At 55.7% G+C, this 18,894-nt stretch overlaps 1 protein-coding gene across 3 annotated transcripts; it reads left to right on the top strand.

Moving 5' to 3' along the window:
* Positions 1-680: 680 nt before the first annotated feature.
* KLHDC8A (kelch domain containing 8A) lies at positions 681-13,863 on the top strand. Of its 3 annotated transcripts, none has more exons than XM_075174506.1 (7): positions 681-814; positions 7,931-7,978; positions 8,169-8,600; positions 10,188-10,352; positions 11,655-11,870; positions 12,263-12,364; positions 12,581-13,863. In XM_075174506.1, the coding sequence occupies exons 3-7, from the start codon at positions 8,225-8,227 to the stop codon at positions 12,772-12,774; spliced, it is 1,053 nt and encodes a 350-aa protein (XP_075030607.1). In that variant the 5' UTR covers positions 681-814; positions 7,931-7,978; positions 8,169-8,224; the 3' UTR covers positions 12,775-13,863. The 3 variants fall into 3 exon arrangements, with proteins under 3 accessions (XP_075030607.1, XP_075030606.1, XP_075030608.1); XM_075174505.1 differs by lacking the exon at positions 681-814 and adding an exon at positions 7,582-7,821; XM_075174507.1 differs by lacking the exons at positions 681-814; positions 7,931-7,978 and having other exon boundaries at positions 8,115-8,600.
* Positions 13,864-18,894: the final 5,031 nt, after the last annotated feature.

Raw genomic sequence — 18,894 nt, 5'->3', positions numbered from 1 at the left:
CGAAGATTAGGGCCACTGGATTTATGCTGATTTTTTTTTTCTCCCCTCGCATCCCTCCCACGCAGCTCTTCCAGCCCCGGCTGCTCCCGTAGTTGCTCGCATCCCCCTCGCCAGTGCTGGCGGGTGCAGGGAGGGACGGAGGGAGCCAGGAGGAGGGGGATGCTCTGCGGGCACCAAGGATTTGGGTGTTAAAGTTGAAGAGCATTTCTAGCAGGGAGCCATGCTCCACCTGGACTCGGCACGGCTTCCCGGGAGCTGTGAGTACATCCGCGCTTTCCGAGCTCTCCTGGCAGGAGGGAGGGAGTTTCCCGCTGGAGGTCAGTGGGATATCGGGGGGGGATGCTTCGGAGGAGGACCCCTTTCTCCTAGTGTCAGGCCAGGCTTTTAACGAGCAACCAGAAACAAAGCTTTGAGTTTGTGTTTCCCCCAAAAAAAGTGGGTTAAAGAGGATGTTTTTTCCCTTGCTTTTTTTTTCTTCTCCCCCCCCAGTAGTCCCCACATCCCATCTTTTCAGCCTCTCTCCCAGACCAGGCCCGGGCAGCCGGCAGCGGTGGGTGTGTGCGCTGAGCTACCCCCAGCTGAGATCTGGCCCGAGCTCTTCACATTCCCTCCGGAGGGATGCAGCCTAAATACAGAGTAAGAGGAGCTTTATAAACGTAACCAGTGAGACTGCAGGGCTTGAAAAAGACCTTCTGTGTTTGACCGGTGCAGAAGAGAAGCTGTTTGTGCAGAGGCAGCCTGCAGGGGCAAGGGGAGGAGATGCAGGATGCTGCTGGGGGTTGGACCGGGGAGGGGGCACCCTCCAGTCTCGCAGGTGGGTTATCTTTTCTCTTGATGAAATTATAACTATCTCTCTTGAGACAAACTGCGATGTGAATAGATCTTACCACCTTCTGCTGATTTCTTCAGCCCACCTGGGAAAAAAGGATGGTCTGGGCTCCTTCCCTGCACTAATGAGTGCCGAAAAATGAAACCTCTTTTCTCCCTGTCCCATAGCCTGCTAAAGCTCCTGGCATCCTTCTGATGCACGACTGCTGTGCTGTTAGCTGTGGAACATTTCCTTCCGCGACCTCGCTGCCTTCCTCCTATTAGCAACCTCAGGAAATTGCATTTGGCATCATGAGGCTGAAAATGATCTCAAGGGACTGGTAATGGGGGGAAGGGGCGAAGCTGGGGAGGAGGTCAGATCGGTCACAGCCTGCTGTCTTCACGTATGTCTGCAAAGAGAGATGCTCAGGAACAGAAGGAATGAAACGAGCTGCTTGTGAGTGCTGCTGCTTTTTCTTTGCTTGGTACAATTAATTGTCTTACAATTGCAATGCTTTTTCTCTTTCCTTATAACTAAACAGTCTCTTTTGCCAGCTGGGTAATTTGCAGAGAAAGGCAGGGAACTAGTGGATTTTTTTGTTATTATTTTTCTGGGTAGCTGTTACTATGGCAAGGAAACTTGATTCAGTGTGAAGAGAGGTCAGAAATACCAGACTGAAAATTTCATGCATGTTCTGTTTAAAGCCTCAGCTGCCGGGGTTTGAGTAAGGGAGAAGTAAAGGCACCAGAGTCCTCAGTTTTCAAAGGCTTTTTAAAAGCCTTTTCTGCTTAAAAGTTGGAGTTACTTGGAAACCTAGACTTGGTATTACATGACCTTGTGGGCTAGGACTGTATAATTGTCAAAGCTTATAGAAAGGCTGTCTATATCTTGTTCTGAGTGTCACCAAGAAATGAGAGCGAGTGTTTGGGACTGGAGCTCAGGCTTCTCCCGTGCTGGGGACATTACAAAGGTGTCAGACTTTTCCAAATACCCTGATCCCACCAAGAACCTCGAAGAAGCGGTGAGGGTTTGAAGAGATCCATGTCTGTGGGGGCGCTGAGCTCTCCAGACTGCTGTATGAAGGGGTTTTGGGGTGCTGGGCTCCTCTGAAAATCTGTTCTTCGCGGGGTGGCAGAGAAGTGAGCCTCCTCTCCGGAGGAGGAGGGATTTATGGCTCCCTTCTGGGTGCTGAGCGGGGGGAAATGTGGACTTAGAGCTTCCTGGAAAAATCTGCCCCCGTTTGTCGTTGGCTGTGTCTTTACTGAAATAAGGATGCATGTATTTATTTATTTTTTTGCAGCAAAGGTTGGTACCTGAGCCCACAGGGACAGGGCCTCTTCACGCGGTGCTAATGTTTATCTGGCGGTGCAAAGGGTGGTTACACCATGATGCTGATGTGCTTCTAGGAGGAAAAACAGCTCGCTTCAATTACGGTGATTAGCGGGGAGGTTTAGGTGCTGCTCCTCCCACATCTGAAACTTTTCAGTGTGTTATTTGAGATGCGCTGTACCTTGCTAACTTCCAGTGTAGGTGAAAACAGCATAAAGATAATTATCACCATATTTACCCTCCTTTCTCATCACTTGCTGGTTTTTGTTTTGACAAAATCCCTGATTCTAGCCAATACAGGATGTTTCTGTGATCTCAAGCAGCTCCAGCTTGAACTTTCGGGTTTTCGAGGAGGGGCAGATGTGGGGTCCCTACCTGCCCCGTTCCCAGCTGACCTGGGAGCAAGCGGCTTCCCTGCGTGGGTGAACTGAGCACCCAGCCCTGGGGGGAGAGCAGGTACGAAGGTCCCAGGAGAGCCTGCCCGAGCGAGGCGTGCTTGGGCTTTGTGCACAGCATCCCGGGCATCCCGTACCTGGCACCTCTCGCCTTCGTCTCTGCCCCTCGGAGCAGGTGAGCGGTGTGGGGCGGCCTGGGGTCAGGCTGGAGCAGATGAGCTGAGCCACAGGGGACTGACACTTCCCAGGGGCTGGTGCATGGGGTCCTGTGCCTGGTGCAGCACCGGGAAAGCACCTGAGTGTTGCTGTAACCTGGAATTGCACTGGGAAGAGAGTCGGGAGCAGGCAGGCAGGGGGGAGCCGGGCTGTGCCTGACACCCCTCCTTGGCAGCGGGTGAAATTCCTGGGGATCTCCACTCCGTGTCCCCCCTCCTGGCCTTGTACCATGACTGTTCCTTGGGACAGAAACGGGTTCCCTGCACCGAATCGTCTCCTTTCAGCTGTCTTCATCGAGCCTGTGCTGTGTCATCTCTCCCTGCTCTTTATTTAATAGAGCGCAGGCAGCCAAGACGGAGCTGAAATGAAGCTGCTCACTCCTGCCCGGTGCTGAGGAGCAGGAGCTGTGATTTCTTCTCGGTGTTTGTGTGCTATTGCCAGTATATTGTTGCCCTGTTCCTGCCTCTCCTGTGACACCCGTCCCCAGAGCAGTGGGGATCGTTACCGCTGTGGCTGGTGGTGCGGCTGGATGTCAGGCTGTGTTCAGCTCGGCTTTGCAGCCCCTTTTCTCGTGTTGGCTGGCACATGGCAGGACTGCCCCGTGCTTGTCTGGCGTGACATTTAGGTGAGTAAAGAGCTTTTTCTCTGAAAAGAATTGTTTCTTTAATAGGCTTCTCCCTCAGGCTGGTGGCTGGCTGTGCCTCTGTTTTAACCTGCGCCTGGGTGTTTGGCGGGTGGGAGATGATATGGGGAGCAGTGATGTTCTGGGAGCACAGCTCCTGATGGGGCTGTGACGGGTGTCCTGGGTCTGACCCAACCCCAGATCCAGTGATGGAAATCTGGGGCCACAGTACTGAAGTCACCGAAGCTGAGGGTCAGCTGGATGTGGCTCAAGCGAACTTGTGATGGGATGCCAGGAAGAAGCACGGTTGTCTCCTGGATCTTTGGGGTGTCCCTGAAACGAACGCTGTTCCCAAAGTGAGGGTCTGAGTGGGTGATGCTCTGTGAGGCACAGCACTGATCCGCTGCTGGGGCTGCAGAGGTGCTGGAGGCTTTTCAGAGCAAGTTGGACAAACTTGCACAGGATCAGTTCGTAGTGAGTTGTATCTGCCTCGGGCTGGGTGAGGATTAGGGGTCTCTTTCGGCGTCTAGCCCTGAGTTCCTCCCTGGAGGGAGTGTGTGTTATGCATAAGTGTGGCTGGGGCTGTGTACAGTGATGTCTTGGGGTTGCATATCCTCAGCATGAGCATTAAAGAGAGAAGATTTGGGAGCATCTTAGAGGCTTTTCATCTTCTGGGGCCTTTTTGCATTTCTTTCCATTTGGAGAGGTGTAAATAGGAGCCCTTTTCACTCTATGCTCATGCAGTGGCGTTGCAATGCAATATTTAGGGTAGTGCATCAGCCGAAGGAACACCCTGATGGCTGGAGGGTGGAGATTTGGGCTCCACTGGCCCTCTGCAGCTGAGGGAATTTCAAACCTGGAGCAGTAAAACTTCAAAATCCTGGAGAGAGGCGAGATGGGAGGGGAGGCGAAAGCAGCCGCACTCGGCAGCACCAAGATCCCTCTCCCCTGCTCAGCCCGTCTATCACTTTAACACCCACCAGCGTACCTCCTTCATAAATCACAAATCGGTGCAGGTATAAATGCCACTAAACCAGGAGCGCTCTCAAATGAGCCTGATGTCACCTGCGGGGTGAGGAATGGCCTCTCCTTGGAGGGAGCATCGGGGTGTTACAGCGCAGGGAGCTCAGCCCCGCGCACCGAGAGGTTCTCCTCTCCCACCGGAGCCCTGTCCCCCTCTCGGTGGGTCCTGGGGGGCTCTCCCTGCCCAGCCGTGCTCTGGGGGTGTGCGTGGGTGCTGTGCTGCTCCCTGAGCTCTTAAAGCAGGGGTTTCTGTCCTGCAAGAGTAAGGGCTGGGCGCTGGAGTGGGCTCAGCACTGTGCCTGCCTTCTCCTCTGATAGAAAAGCAATTACCATTCATTTTGATTTTAATGTAGCCATTTAAGAAAAAAATGTTAATGCTTCCAATTTGTTTGGTATAATTAAGTGATAATTCCCCCTGCCTGGGAGGAGAACATGGCTGCAGCGCACGCGGGTGTTTGGTCAGCGCATTTTGAGAGCTCCCAGCTCCTACGGCACAGCGCTGGCATTGCTTTCTGGTGAGATTCAGGTGATGCTGGAGAGACGGAGACAAAGGGTGTGGGTACGGTGTTTTAGACTGACCTTGATTTTCTTTAAAGAGCGTTCTTTTCTTATTCTTTTCTTTAAAGAGAAGAATAGCACATCATGTGTATGCCAAGGCAGCTGAATTCAGGCAGAGCTTTGCATTACTGCTGCTGAGGGTGGTGGCTCTCTGGATCCGCTGGTTCCCGCTGTCTGGACCACAGCTGGGCTGAATTTGCAGGTCTTTGCTCTGCCTGTTCTCATGAAGGACCTGCTCAGCACTCCACAGAAACACTGAGCCATCTCCAAGTCCTTTGAATCACACTCTCTGCGCTGGTATGTTAAAAAATAATTTTTAGCCAATTTTAGACAGCTATGCTCGAGCTTTGGATAGCCTTAATGACAGCAGAGAAACTGTCTGGCACCAGCTGTGAGGTTCTGCTTCTGTCAGACATTTGAGTCATGCTTATTGTGTCTCATCCCAGGACTGCACTTTATATTTGAAGAAATTGAGGCACAGGGCAGGAAAATGACTTCTAGGAGGTCAGGATGCAAATCTGTCACGGTCCTGGAAATAGGAGCTGGCTCTGCTTTTCTAATTTGCTGGACCATGCTGAATTTGTCCACGGTAATGCATGAAAATTCACCTGGAAAGAAAATAAATTATTCATGAAAGCAATAGTCCAGAGCTGCTCAAAATGCCAAGGCAAAAATCCCTGAGCTGGTCCAGTTGCGGGCGGTGAGGCACAGCAGCCGACGGGGGATTGCAGGGAGGGGAGAACAGCAGCTGGTGATCTTGTCTGTTGTTTGCCCCTTTCTCCTCAGCTGCTGGGAAGATGCAAAGCGTGGCTTGACTTGCTGCTGCTGCTGCTTTTTATTGTTGCTTTGTGTTCCTTTGTGCTGCGGCCCCCATGGTGCCGGGGATGTGCGCATGTGCCTGCGCTGGGTCCTGCCGCTGGAGGGTTACAGCCCAAGGGGTCTTTACAGGTTTATTAAGCAAATTCTTTACGCAATAAATGATGTTTAGCTGACTACTGAAACTTATTTGGGAGAATAAGTTAAAATAAACAGCCCTGCTTGGGTTGATTGGTTTTCGTGCCAGCTCAGACTTGTACGTGAAGTGATTTTGATGGATCTCAGTCCAGTTGTCTGAGACCTGTTTCACTGACGCTTTTCCATCACCCTCCTCTAATTCACACTTTCAGAGGAGATGTAGGAGCTAACATGACCGTGGAAACTGATCTCCCCTTCAGAGGGGCCCTGCAGGCTGCGGTCCTTGCAGGCTGAGCCCCGAGGCAGAGATGAGGAGTTCATGGGGATGCTCCTTGTACCTGTCTGAGATAACAGCAAATGCCCTGGCCCTGGCGTGGTCCGAGGGCCACCTCTGTCTCCCTGCTTACCTGATGAACACAACGGATGTGAATTTATAGGAGAAGGACGTGGCACCCCCAGTGTGCTAACGCAGAATGAGTCTGGGGTAGGGTAGCAGCAGCCCGTGTGCCTCTGCCCTGCGTGCAGCTGGGTGCACCCCGGGGCTTCGTCCCTTCCAGGGGGATCCGCATCGTTGCTCCATGCTGCGGTCCCAGGAAGCGTCAGGATACCCAGCCGGATCACCCGAAGTGACAGGTGATGAAAGGCGGCTGTAGGTGGCTGTTGCTAAGCTACAGGCTGTCTGCTCCGGCTGTCAGAGGGCTCGGGGAGCTGAAGGGCTGTGGTCAGACCTGGGGAGCAAGTGTGCGGCAGGGCAAGGCAGTGGGTGCAGGGTGGAGATGACCTGTTCCTGGGTCAGGGAGTTTTGCAGAGCCCACTCTTGTTTACTCTCTGCTCCAGATGAAGCAGCAGGAAACAAGTCTGGTTCTCCTTTTTGGGAGAAGGGAGTCCATAAGAAACCCTTAAAGGGGCCTTAAAGGCCCGTAAGAAACCCAAGGACCGTAACAGCTGGTTGCTTTATTTGTGCTTAGGTATCTTAGGTAGGAGAGAGCAGGTTGGCTCTTTGCATCCCACCCCACACTGCTGTATCAGAAGAAAAAACAACCCCAAGCAGCAGATGGGCTGAGGCACTGGCCCTGGGCTGGGTGTCAGCCGGGAGGCAGAGAAGTGGGTCCAGGAGCGAACCCCTGCTCCAGGGACTTTCAAACTACGGTCCACAGAAAAGCAGAGCCAGCCAGCCCCGCTCTGCTGCCAGGGGAGCTCTTTTCAGGGGCTCAGCATCCACGGGAAATAGTCTCAGGAGTCTGTGCATGGGGAGAAGAGGGAACGACGCTGTCCCAGACCAGAGCAGTGCTCAGCCAGGAGTATGCCTTCTTTGGGGTTTTTTTGGCAGCTGCTCACTCTACCCTTCAGCCCTGCCTCCAGCTGTGTGTGCAGGCAGCATGTGCTGGGAGAGGCTGCTGCGTCTGCAAGGGTAAAGATAAATCTGACTTTGTTTTAAGGGCAATTGTTAAACTACCCCAGTTGCACAATGAAGGCGGAGATGCTCAGTGCAAAACGCACCTTATTCCACGCTGGGCGAGTGAGCAAGCCGCTGCCTTTGTTCCTTTCTGTTTGCCCTCTCTCTGTCCTCCTGCACTAATTAATCTCATCTGCATGCTTAATGGCCATTCTGAGAGAGGAGACAAGAAAAAGAGCGTGGGTTTCCAGCGAGAGCTTGTGCCTCTCCTCCCTGGGCTGCGCTCTGGGTCCCTTACAGCTCCGTGGTGCAGCCCACGGGTCAGGGCTGGAGGGGTGGGTGCTGGCTTTCGCCTTTCCCAGCCAAGGGCTGCTGGAGCGGGTCCTGCCCAGGGTCTGCAGGAGGATTTACACAGGGGTCAGGAGGAGTAATCAGGTCGGAGAAGGAGGACACAAGGAAAAGTTCCCCAGCAGACAGGAAAACAGCCAGGGAAGTGAGCAGACGGCTTGCAGCCTCCTCGGTTAGAATGTCGCTTGGGGGTGGGGATGCTCAGGAAGCAGGATAACAAACTGACTCCAACCCCTCTTGCCTTCTTTTTTTTTTTCTTCTCTCTTTTGTTTTATTTTTAGGATTGGTCTTTGCATGAGGCAGATCTGGAACCGCAGATGCGATGAAAGGTACCGGTCGCTGCTGCTGTGCGTCGGGGGGTGGCAGAGGGGACTGGTGGCTGCGGGAGGCTGCCCGGTGGGGATGCTCCGATCCCTGCGCTGCTCCTGGCTGCCCGCAGCTCTGCCAGGGGGAGGACGGTGTTTGCGCTTCATGTTTCTCTGTTGTTTTTCCCTGGCACTTCTCTGCTCTGTTTTGCAGCGTAGCCAGCCCCTCCCGCGGGCAGGGACCGATGCTGCCTCGCCGCGCCAGCCACCATGGAGCTAGCTAATACCAAAGACTTCCAGTGGAAAACCCTCGCCCCGCTCCCAAGCCGCAGGGTCTACTCGACCCTGGTGGAAGCTGGCGGGCAGGTGTTTGCCATCGGGGGCTGCGATGATAACGGCGTCCCCATGGACTGCTTCGAGGTCTACTCCCCCGAGGCTGACCAGTGGACCGCGCTGCCCCCCATGCCCACGGCCCGGGCAGGGGTGGCCGTGGCCACCTTGGGCAAGCGGATCATGGTGATAGGAGGGGTCGGGGTGAATCAGATGCCGCTGAAGATAGTGGAGATGTACAACGTGGATGAGGGCAAGTGGAAGAAGAGGAACTCGCTGAGAGAGGCAGCCATGGGCATCTCGGTAACGGCAAAAGGCAAGGAGGGTTCAATCCTTCCAGGGCAGGGAGGGATGCCTGCGGGGAGGTGAGATGGGGATGGTTAGCATTGGTTGATGCATCAGGCACAAAAGCTTTCTGAGGGTTGTGTTATTCTCTAAAACTTTTTCTGTGCTCCTAGAAGTTGAGCCCCATGTATTTGTCATATCCCACCTGCTAAAGACGACTGGTCTGTAGGCGGCCAAAAGCAGATAAACCCGGGGGTTGCTCTGTATCGTCAGCCCTGGAGCCACAAGGGCCATGGCTGTGCTGGTACCCGGGGGTATTTCGGACAGGTTCAAGCTCCAGGGTCTCAAATCAAACTTCTCCAGCGTTTTGTAGCAAATTCTGGTCCTTGTGTGCTGCAGATCCTGGAAAAATAAGAATGGTGCTGCTGGCTGAGCGTAGCCAGGCTGGGAGGACCTGGCTGAGCTGCGGAGCCAGAGGAGAAGGTCTCAGAGCCACAGAAGAGCTTTGGTTTGAAGAGACATCTCTGGTCCAAGCCCAGAACCAGCCAGGAGAGAGTCGGCTTCGTGGCCGTGGGCTCAAATCCTTGTACAAGGAGGGGAAGTGGCTGGCCTCGTGGGAGGCTCCTGCGTAGCTCGCCTCCGAAAGCTTAACCACTGCCTTAAATGGGGCTTGTTAAATGCCTGCGAGGCTCTGCCTTATCAGCCCATCTCGTTTTTTAATTTCTAAGCAGAGATGTGGAGCATTGATTTCCTTTAGCACGCTCTGCCGTGCTTTGAAGAGCCTGGGGCTGGGAGCTGTGTTCCTGAGCAGTGTGCCTGAGGTCAGCCAGCTTCCCGCCGTGCCTGGGATTACGGATCTAATCTCCAGGCAGCTTCTTTGAAAGCTGCTTGGTTTGTTTGCTTAAGTGGGTTTAAAAGCTACCATCAAGGAATGTTTAAAAATAATGTTTACCATCTTGGAGATGATTTTCTCTCTGAGTATAAGCTTGCCTGACTGATATGGCAGGGTCAATTTAGTGTGAGAGGCCAGGAATAAAAATAGCTGCCCAAATCCTTGCAGGCTGGTCTCTGCTTCTGCAGCTGCCTTGTAGGGCTGCCGCAAGGGCGAGGCTGCTGCCGCTGCGCTCCTGAATCTTGTCTGTGGGGTGAAGCGCTTGTTGAAGGAGCTGATGTGGGTGCTGTGCCAGGTAGGATTTTGTTTTGGAGAGCCAGGTTTGCTGTTAGCCAGGGATGGATCTAGCTGATACGGATTTGGTGAGGAACAAGTAGCCTCTGTGCCTTGTCTCGGCTGTGAGCCCTCTGGTCCGGGTCGCAGAGCCGCCGTCCCGTGCCAGACCTCGGTGGGGCAAAGCAGGAGCTGAGCCGAGGAGCAGCAGCCCCCGGACGGCGGAGCGGGGCTGGGGGAAGAGCATCGGCGTTGCTGCGGGGACCAGGGAGGTTGGCGTGTTCCCCTCTGCCCCGGGGATGGGGGGTCTCTGGGACGCACACAGGGACTCGGGTAGAAGTGAACAGTTCTGGTCCACCTCGTGTGATGGCACGTGCGTTTTTGCAGGGTGGTGTTTCTGATGCTTTCCTATAATAATTTTGTGGGGTTTTTTTGCTTCTTGGCCCTGTCCAGACTACAGAGTCTACGCGGCTGGTGGGATGGGATCTGACCTGCGGCCGCACAACTACCTGCAACACTACGACATGCTCAAGGACATCTGGGTGTCGCTGGCAGCCATGCCCACACCCAGGTACGCTGCCACGTCCTTCCTGCGAGGCACCAAGATCTACGTGCTGGGTAAGACGCAGTCCTGCCTCTTCCTCCTCGGGCACTGCTGGGCAGCAGCTCCTTTGATCTGAGCACTGAGAAACCTCCCTGGAAGAGGCTTTGGGGAACGCTCCTCTCCATCCCTGCCTGCTTTCTCACGCATTCAGAAATACCAAGCTTGCAGCTCTAGGTTTTGAGTGGGGCTGGTGCTGGGTTTGCGTTCACACCTCCATACCAAGCACCCACGCAAGCCCCTGCACCCTTGAACGCCCCGGGAGCTCGCAGGTCTTGCAGCAGCTCTGTGCGGGGCGAGTGGCCTCCCCTGTCTCAGGCCCATCGGTGGCTGCTGGCAGCCGAGGGTACAGCTGGTCTTTGCCTGCTTAATTTGCAGTCCTGCGACTGCGCTAAAAGCCCTTGGACTCAACTAGTGTGTAAAAATACTTCTATTCATGTTATATCAGGAAAGTACCGTGCGGCTTCACAAAGGGTCTGCCTTTGGCAGAGGAAAGAGCTGCTATAGCTGGGAGATGCTGGGCCAAGCCTTTTGCAGGGAACAGTTTTCATTAGTCTTGTGTTATAGAAAGGGAAACTAAGGTAGAGAAATGTTGCTGGTAGCTGGTGGCCAAATGGCATATCAGGATCAAAACGCTGGAGTCCTGATTGCTCAAACCGCCAGGCAGCCCTGGCTCTCTTTAGGGGTTACCAGAAAAGACTTTGATCTATTTTGCAGTTTGCTTGCTGCTGGCGAACAGTTTGTGGGCCCAGTGGCAAGCACAGGCTCTGCCTTCAAAGGCACACTGAGCATCTGAGCTGAGAATAGCTGTATTCATCTGCATCTGATGGGTGGAAGGATAATACGCATCTTTGGCAGTGGTAGCAGCAGCTGCTCTGGCTCCCCTGCTCCATCAGGAGCTCGGCAGCGAGGCCGGGGCTCGCTGGATTGCACTGGCGCTGAACTCATCTGAATTGCAAAGGCTCCTTGAGCGCTGATCCCTGCTCTGCTGTGAATTTGTCTTGATTAAACCGGTGCATACTAAACACCTTCCTGTGCCAGCAACCCGCTGCTGCCGGCATGGAGGGAAGCGGAGGATGTGATGCACTGAAAAATGAAGTGTTTTCATGTCATGAACCTGCAGTTAAAGGAGAGGGAGTGCAAGGGTGAGAAGTTACCTGGCTCCGCAGGCTCTCATCCAGGTGACTTGAGACCTGGGGACATCACATCAGCTGGCAGCCCGCTCTCAGCCTGCCCTAGGAGGCTCCTCTGGTTCCTGCTGCCGTTGGCTTGGTGCTATGAGCCAAGCTGACCCTTTTCTTTCCATCTCCCCGCCCCAGGTGGAAGGCAGTCCAAGTACGCTATCAATGCCTTCGAGGTCTTTGACACAGAAACCAGGTCGTGGACCAAGTTTCCCAACATCCCCAACAAAAGAGCCTTCTCCAGCTTCGTGCCCACAGAAGACAAACTCTTCAGTCTTGGGGGCCTGCGGCAGGGACGCCTCTACCGGCAGCCCAAGTTCATGAGGACCGTGGACATGTTTGACATGGAACAAGGTGGGGGTTGTCCCAGCTCTGTCCTTTCCAGAGGAGCAGGGCTGGTGGCACGCAGGGCTGGGCTTCGGGGCTTTGCTGTCCTTGCAGAGCACAGAGCTCTCATCTGCTGAGTCCTGGGACTGCTGGTGCCTTGAGCCCAGCCTAAAGGAAGGCCTGCAGTCAAGATTAACAAGTCAAGGCAGCAGGGGGGAAAACTGTGGTCCCGAGGCAGCTGGGTTCAACAGCTCCCTCCTGACGTGGTGGTGAGGAAGATGACCCCTGTCGTGGGGTTTTATTACCCCAAGGTGCAGCAGCAAAACTGCACTTCCACAAGCGAGTAGGAGGTCAGAGAGGCAGATGGTTTCCCAGGGGTGGATGCTCCTGCAATGCCCGGTCTGTCCTGTCCCTCCCAGGTGGCTGGATGAAGATGGAGCGCTCCTTCTACCTGAAGAAAAGGCGAGCAGACTTCGTGGCTGGGTACCTGAAAGGCAGAGTCGTCGTGGCCGGGGGACTAGGTGAGGCACTGGGGATGGTGGTAACACTTTAAAAGCATATATGGGTCGTGTTATCATTACCAGGGGGAGAGATCCTGGCCCTGGCTGGCCTGAGGGAGCAGGGAAAACGGACCGCGTAAGGGAATGGGGTCCAGAGTACAGCCACTGTCCCAGAGCAGATAAGGGATGCTTGCCAGTGCTTCCCAGGTGACCCAGTGCCTCGCTTTGTGCTTCCAGGAAACCAGCCGACCGTCCTGGAGTCCGCAGAGGCCTTCCACCCCGAGAAGAACAAGTGGGAGAGCCTGCCCCCCATGCCCACCCCACGCTGCGCCTGCTCCAGCATTGTGGTCCGCAGCTGCCTGCTGGCCGTCGGCGGGGTGAGCCAGGGGCTGAGCAGTGCCGTGGAGGCCCTGTGCCTCTCCGATTCCTAGCTGGCTCCTGCCCGGCGGAGGACCCTGCCCCTGGCTGCCTCCAGCAGCAGCAGCGGTGGTGGTGGTGGTGGTGCTGGGCAGCTCCCGGCAGCGCTGGGGCTGGGTGAGCATCACCCGAGCTGCCCTGGGCGCCTGGCAGCTCAGCTCTGCCTGCCGGTAGCTAAACCCAGCCTTGCTCTGGAGCCGTGGCCGGCAGGAGCCTGCAGCCAGGGCTGCTGTTCCTCTCCCTCCTGGGTGCTGCCGCTCCAGCCCCACAGAGGGAAGGAGCGCTTTGGCCAGGGGTCCCCTCCAGTCGTCTTCAGAGCTCTACGGGGAAACCCAGATGAAGGAACTGCTCGCGGTGCTGGTGTGCCATGTCTCCTGCCAGCAGGAAGGACTCTGGAAGGCAGAGCATCTCCCTGCTGCCATGCTGACCAAAGGCGACGGCTTCGGAGGTATTAGGAGTATCCAGACAGGTCAGTGGTGGTTCAGGGAGAACCGATGTGATGTTGCCCTCTTTGAGCACCCTGGAATCTATGCGTGCTTCCCTGCACAGATCCCCTTGGCTTGCAACAAGGGAAACTCCAACCTGCAGCCAGAGCCAGGGGATCGTTCTTTTGCCTTCATAGCAAGGCTTTTCCTGCAAACCTGTAGCATTTGACTGTCACTTTGCCAGGCGCTGGAGCGAGGGGCTGCCAGTGCTCCTGGGAGGGATGAATGCCCAAGGGACTGTTTTGGCTAGAGGGAAGACTTTACTTTTGGCACAGGACTAGCACAGATACTGCCTTTGCTGGGTTTCATGCAGAGATGGCCTTGACCTATAATGTTCCAACCTGTTTTTTACCTCCTTTAATGATTTGGGATCTTCTGTTCAGCCCTGGGAGAAAGGAGCAAAACTGAGCCCTGCCTCTGGTTCGGGAGTGCTCTCGCCCGGGGCTGGGCAGTGGCTTTGGCAATGGCTTTATTGGCAACAAAGCCAGAAGACCCCAGCCAATGCCTCCTCTTTGGTTTTGTTCTTCCCGGGCAGTGTGCGGGAGGGCTGTCCGAACGGGGGGGTTACAATTCTAGCTTGTAGCAGTTGCACCATTAAAAGCTGTCTTCAGAAAAGCCCTCGGAGAAGCCCGGACTGTGCTATGGGCTGCGTCAGGGCTGTGATTGTATGAAAAGGTGGGACCCAGGCTGAAAAGGGGCAGAGGGGGGCCAGCGCGGGCAGCCGTGGCTGGGGTCGGGGGTGCATCCCGTGCCTTGGCCACTGCCCCATCACTTGTTCCTCTCCAAGGAGCCACATCCCTCTTTTAAAGCGGTTCCTGGGCTGAGGGCAGGGGGGGTCCCGCTGGCAGCCCCTCCGTGCTGCGCAGGAGGGTGCGGGGGCAGCTGCGGGGCCGGGGCCGGCCCCGCTCCCGCCGCGGCGGAGCACCGAGGACACCGTGCGGCGGCCGCGGCAACGGCAGGGCGGGGAGCGGGCGGCCGGGGCCGGGGCTCGCTCCCTGCCGCGCTCCGGGGATGCCCCGGCCCCGAGCTGCGCTCCCCGGGGCGGGCAGGCTGGCACAGGCGAGCCGGAGGGCAGGGACCGGCCCCACCGCCTGCATCTCCCCCGAGCCTCGCTCCTCCGGTGAGAGCTGGCCGGTGCCCCCCGGGGCCGGCTCTTGCCCCTTCCGTGGGGGGTGGTGGTATTCTGTCGGTATTCGTTAGGAAGTGGGGAAGCGAGTGGCTCCTTTTGAAGTGCAGCCCTGTCAGCTTCCAGTCCCCTCTCTCTGATCTCAAAGTGCCGCGTAGCTCAGATGAAAGGGGAAAGGCACCGACTCCGCAGCTAACAACCTGCTCGCTAATTATTTACATCCCACCTGCTTGTCTCTGGCTGCGTACATAGGCATAACAGTGTCTGTCGCCATCCCCTGTCATGCTCCCATCTGTGGTCCTGATGCTTTGTTCGGTTAGCACTGGGTTTTGGAAGGTTGTATAAATGCAAATATGGAACTGCAGAACGGAGCTCTACCCCTGACGCAGACGTGCTGCTCCGGCCGGGGTGGAGGAGCTGCCCGCAGCGGTGCTGCGTTGTGCTCCAGGCCCCTGGTGAGGAGCACGGAGCCCAGCTGAGATATTCTTGACATAGTGCAGTCGCGGAGGACTCCAGGGTGAGATCTGCTGAGGGGTGAAGCTGGGGGAATGGTGAGCAGGGCACCGGGGCCAGGCATTTCTGTCTTAACGGCATCCCCGGATGGTTAAAGGTCTGCTGGGTCTAGCAGAGCTGGGGGAAGGTGCTACGAGCACCCCTCTCTGCATGTACTGCCCTGGGGGTGCTGCCTCCTGAACCCAGAAGGCTAATAAAACATCCCTTTGAGAAAATGTAAAAATTGGAGGAGGCTTGGAGGGAGAGAGGAAGCCTTCTACTCCTCCAGAACAAACCCTGTGTCTCCTGGCACAGCAGATCTCCATTTCAGCTGCCCCTGCACAGCCGAGAGTCTCTACCTATTAATGAAGTGTTTTCCTTTGTCCTTAAGAAATCTTTCCCACACGCAGCACAGCCTGATGCTCCTCTGCTCTTGCTTTCTCATTAGCCCTGAGCCCTGTTCATCGCAGCGAGGCCGCGCTGGTTGAGGCTCAGGGTTCCGTGCTGTTGTGCTGGCTTTGTTAAGCTGGAGCAAGGGGAGGAGGAATCCACTCCCTTTGTCTGGCTGCAGCACAGCTGGGGGCTGATCCTTTGCTTTCTCCCTCCAGAAAGGCTGAAGAGAGTGACAGACAAAGCCGCGTCATGGGAATAAACCCGCTCTAGGACTTAATAAAGAGATGTCAGGGACTGGGGACAAGGCTGGGGGGAGACGGTCAGTAATCAAAGCTGGGGATGTGCCGAGCATTTAGAGAGGGAGAGAAAGAGGAGCTCTCTGAGTCGCAGTATAGAGAGAAGCAGGTCCGGGTCAGCTGCCTTTGTAGTGAAACCCAAGCTCTCGTCACCAAACAGGATCCCTGGTGTGTCCCCAGAGCCGCTGTGTCCCCAGCTCTGTGGCATGGGGTGCTCCTGCCTGGGGGTGCTTTTCCCCCATGGCGGTGCTGTGCAGAGCCAAGTTTTTACAAGAGCTTGAAACCTAGATATCATTTGGACATTTCCAGGCGTAGTTCCCACCCTGAGCAGCTCCCCCAGGAGTTTGTTTCCATGTCTATCCCCATTTCAGGGGCTGGGGGGCTTCCCGAGCAGCCGTGAGCTCTCACCGTGATCCCCAGCATGATCTGCAGCCACCTCCACTCTGTCTGCTGGCTTCTCCCCAAAATCTGCTGGGAAAGGCAGCTGCTGAGACTTCAGACACTTCCAGCACGCCTCCGCTGCACCGTGCTTCCAGATAACACCCACTCAGAGACCTCCGTACCTGAAGAATTGAAGCACTTTCCCTGGCAATAACATCGTCTGCTTTTTACCAGCAGATCATAAATGGCTTAGCAAACACACAGAGGTAACCAGGCAGCAGGAAGGTGAGAAGAGTCATACCTGTAATTATGTGGTCAGTGGCAGAAGCTAGGATTAGAGGCTAGGTCTGATCTGTCCCTGAGCTGGGCTTTGCTTGTGGGAGCCCATCACCTCGGTACGGCCCCTCTGATTTGGCTTTTGGTGGCTGGAGTTCAGCCTGGTCCCTGATGCAGCTGAGGGGCCTCCTGGGCTCTGCCGCTGCCTGACCCCGCTGAAGGAACCTGGCTGTGTTTTCAAACCAATCTCCTTTAATTGTTTCAAGAAAAGGTTTCAAACTTTTAAGCATGCTTTTGAGCTGTTCTGCTGGGTGGCAGAGCAGCCCAAGATGAGGCTGGAGGAACTCTGCGAATTAGTCATGGGATAAGAGATTTAGTGAGACTGCTGCAGAGGCCAGGGAAAATCAACCCTTAATTCAAAGCACTGAGTATGTTACAGCCTCTTGCCCTGAACGGGCTGTTTGAGTGTCCACCCCAGATGTCCATGTATGCAGTGTGAATGACCCTAAGCAAAAGCAACCTAATTGCAGGGACTCAGAGGCAGGTAAGCATACATCCCATCCACAGCACTCGCATTGCACCTCAAAAATGGCTCGGTCATGTGCCATTCCTGACCCCCAATCCCTCCTGGGCTCCCCTGCTATTGCTAGACTTCTCTGGGGGGTCATCCATGGACCTCCTCTGGACCAAGGGCATCTCTCTCGTGGGGATGATGGGTGCAATCAGCAGCGAGCTGTTAGGCAGCACCAGGTTATTTAAAGTTGCTTCTAGGCTCATCAAAGACTGGAAGGAGATACTGTGGGACTCCAGCAACAGCCACCTTCTTGCCAGCCACCCGGCCTCTGAGAACCAGCAGCCGTTCCCTGGCTCCTCTTGGCTCGTGGGAAATCCCTTCTAGTGGGTTGAGATTCCCTCCAGGAGCAGGGGAAATCCTCCAAGCTTTCCCATTACCTCTGTGGGCTTGATGGTGGCATTCACTAGTTCTAGCATGCTGGCAGACACAAGCTGGAGGATTAAGTCTCTCCACTGATGGTTCTCACAACTACACCTTGAATCCTGCCCTCCTCTGTGTTGTTCCTACTGCTGTGGGAAATAGGAGGCTGCAGGAGATAATCTGCTTTTGTTTGAAACAAAAGGGCTGTGCCTGCCCTCCAGGTGATGGAGATGTGACCGTGAGCCAAGGCTGGGGAGCAGGGAGGTGAATCAGACGCACCCTGACTGTGTATGTAGGGTTGTTTGTTTTTAAGCAGTGCTGAGCTTGTTTGGGCTGAACGGTGCTGGACGGGCTCCCATTCTCCTCCCAGTGCTCTGAACGGCAGATGGCATCCATGGGCTGAGCCCAGGCTGGACCAGCACCTCCCAGCAGGCATCCTGCTGCAGCCGGGGGCCTGCCCTGCCCAGGCGGTGCTGGACCGTGCTGGTGGGATGGCAGGCTGGCTCCAAAATGCCATTTTGGTTTGTGCAGGGATCCTGGCTAATAGGATAAGGATCCAGCAAATAACTTGATGTGAAAAGGATGTTATGCTTCTCCTCCAGCATTTCGTTCCCATGAACAGGCATCGCCTCTGGGTCCAAACACCTTGCAGTAGCTGTGACAGAGCTGAATTCTCCTCTCGGGTCCCCCAGGTGTTAGCCTCTACTGCTGCTGCGCAGTGTCAGGCAAGGAAATGTCTGTGTGGTTGAATCCTGCTCTTGCTCCCACTGCTGCAGCTCCCTGAGCTCTGCAGTGAATCTCTACGGATGAGATAGCTGCAGAGTTCCTTTCCCCAGGTGCGTGTTGCATATGCTTTTCAGCAGATGATGCTGAGTGCTTCCATCTTTGAAACCGATAGTTGCTGGATCCCGTTGTGCCTGGAGGGACACAAGGTAAAGCCTCAGCTGGGAGGTTGAGCCCAATGATCAAACCAGCTCCATGTAACGGGGACTTTGACGGGAATTGCCAGCGGTGGCGGGTGAGCTTCGGCGGCTGCGTGGGGCAGATGGCCGCTTCTCAGGGCGAGGGCTTGTGACAAATCCCTCTCTCCTCCGGAAGGGTTTGGCTGTTCAGCCGTGGACATGGCGTAGGGATCCCCTGTGCTGCGAGAAGGGGGGAGTATGTCTGTGCACGTACAGATGCACAGAGCGGAAAGTCGCGTGGGTTAGTGTAGTGGGACATACAACTCGGTGTGTGCAGACACCCTGCGCTGCCGGTGCCTGTGTAAGTTGGCACATGTGTCCGTGGGACCAGGTTCACGTATGATAGCACACGGGGCTGGGGGTACCTCCCCGCTGTAAAGGCTGCAGGGGATGGGAGCCAACAATATTGCCACAGCGGAGAGCAGGTCGGGGAGCCGGCAGCTTGCAGGCTCACCCACGGGCTGCACCCACGGCTGGGTTTGTCCCGTGTTACAAGAGCACATACCTGTCAGCCACTGTCATCGCCAGCAGGCACTGCTGTCTGAGCCACAGCCGTGACACGGAGCTGCTTCAGGAGATCTCGGGGAGGTACTCGCATGAATTCGCACATTGCCCCAGCTCAGTGGGTGACAGACACGCACCAGGACCTACCACGCCGTCCTGGGTGCGTTGTTCCTCCCTGCTCTGTTCCAGGGGAGCTGCTGCCGTGGCTGGGGTCGTTCCTGCTCGCACAGAAGAGGGGTGGTGGGCTCAGCTGGCTGCTGCTGCCCCGGTGTGTTGGGCAGGGTT

Source organism: Calonectris borealis, chromosome 26, assembly GCF_964195595.1.
Source record: "Calonectris borealis chromosome 26, bCalBor7.hap1.2, whole genome shotgun sequence".
Taxonomy (NCBI): domain Eukaryota; kingdom Metazoa; phylum Chordata; class Aves; order Procellariiformes; family Procellariidae; genus Calonectris; species Calonectris borealis.
Note: the sequence above shows the minus strand (reverse complement) of the source record. Positions and strands in the feature narration are given on the sequence as shown.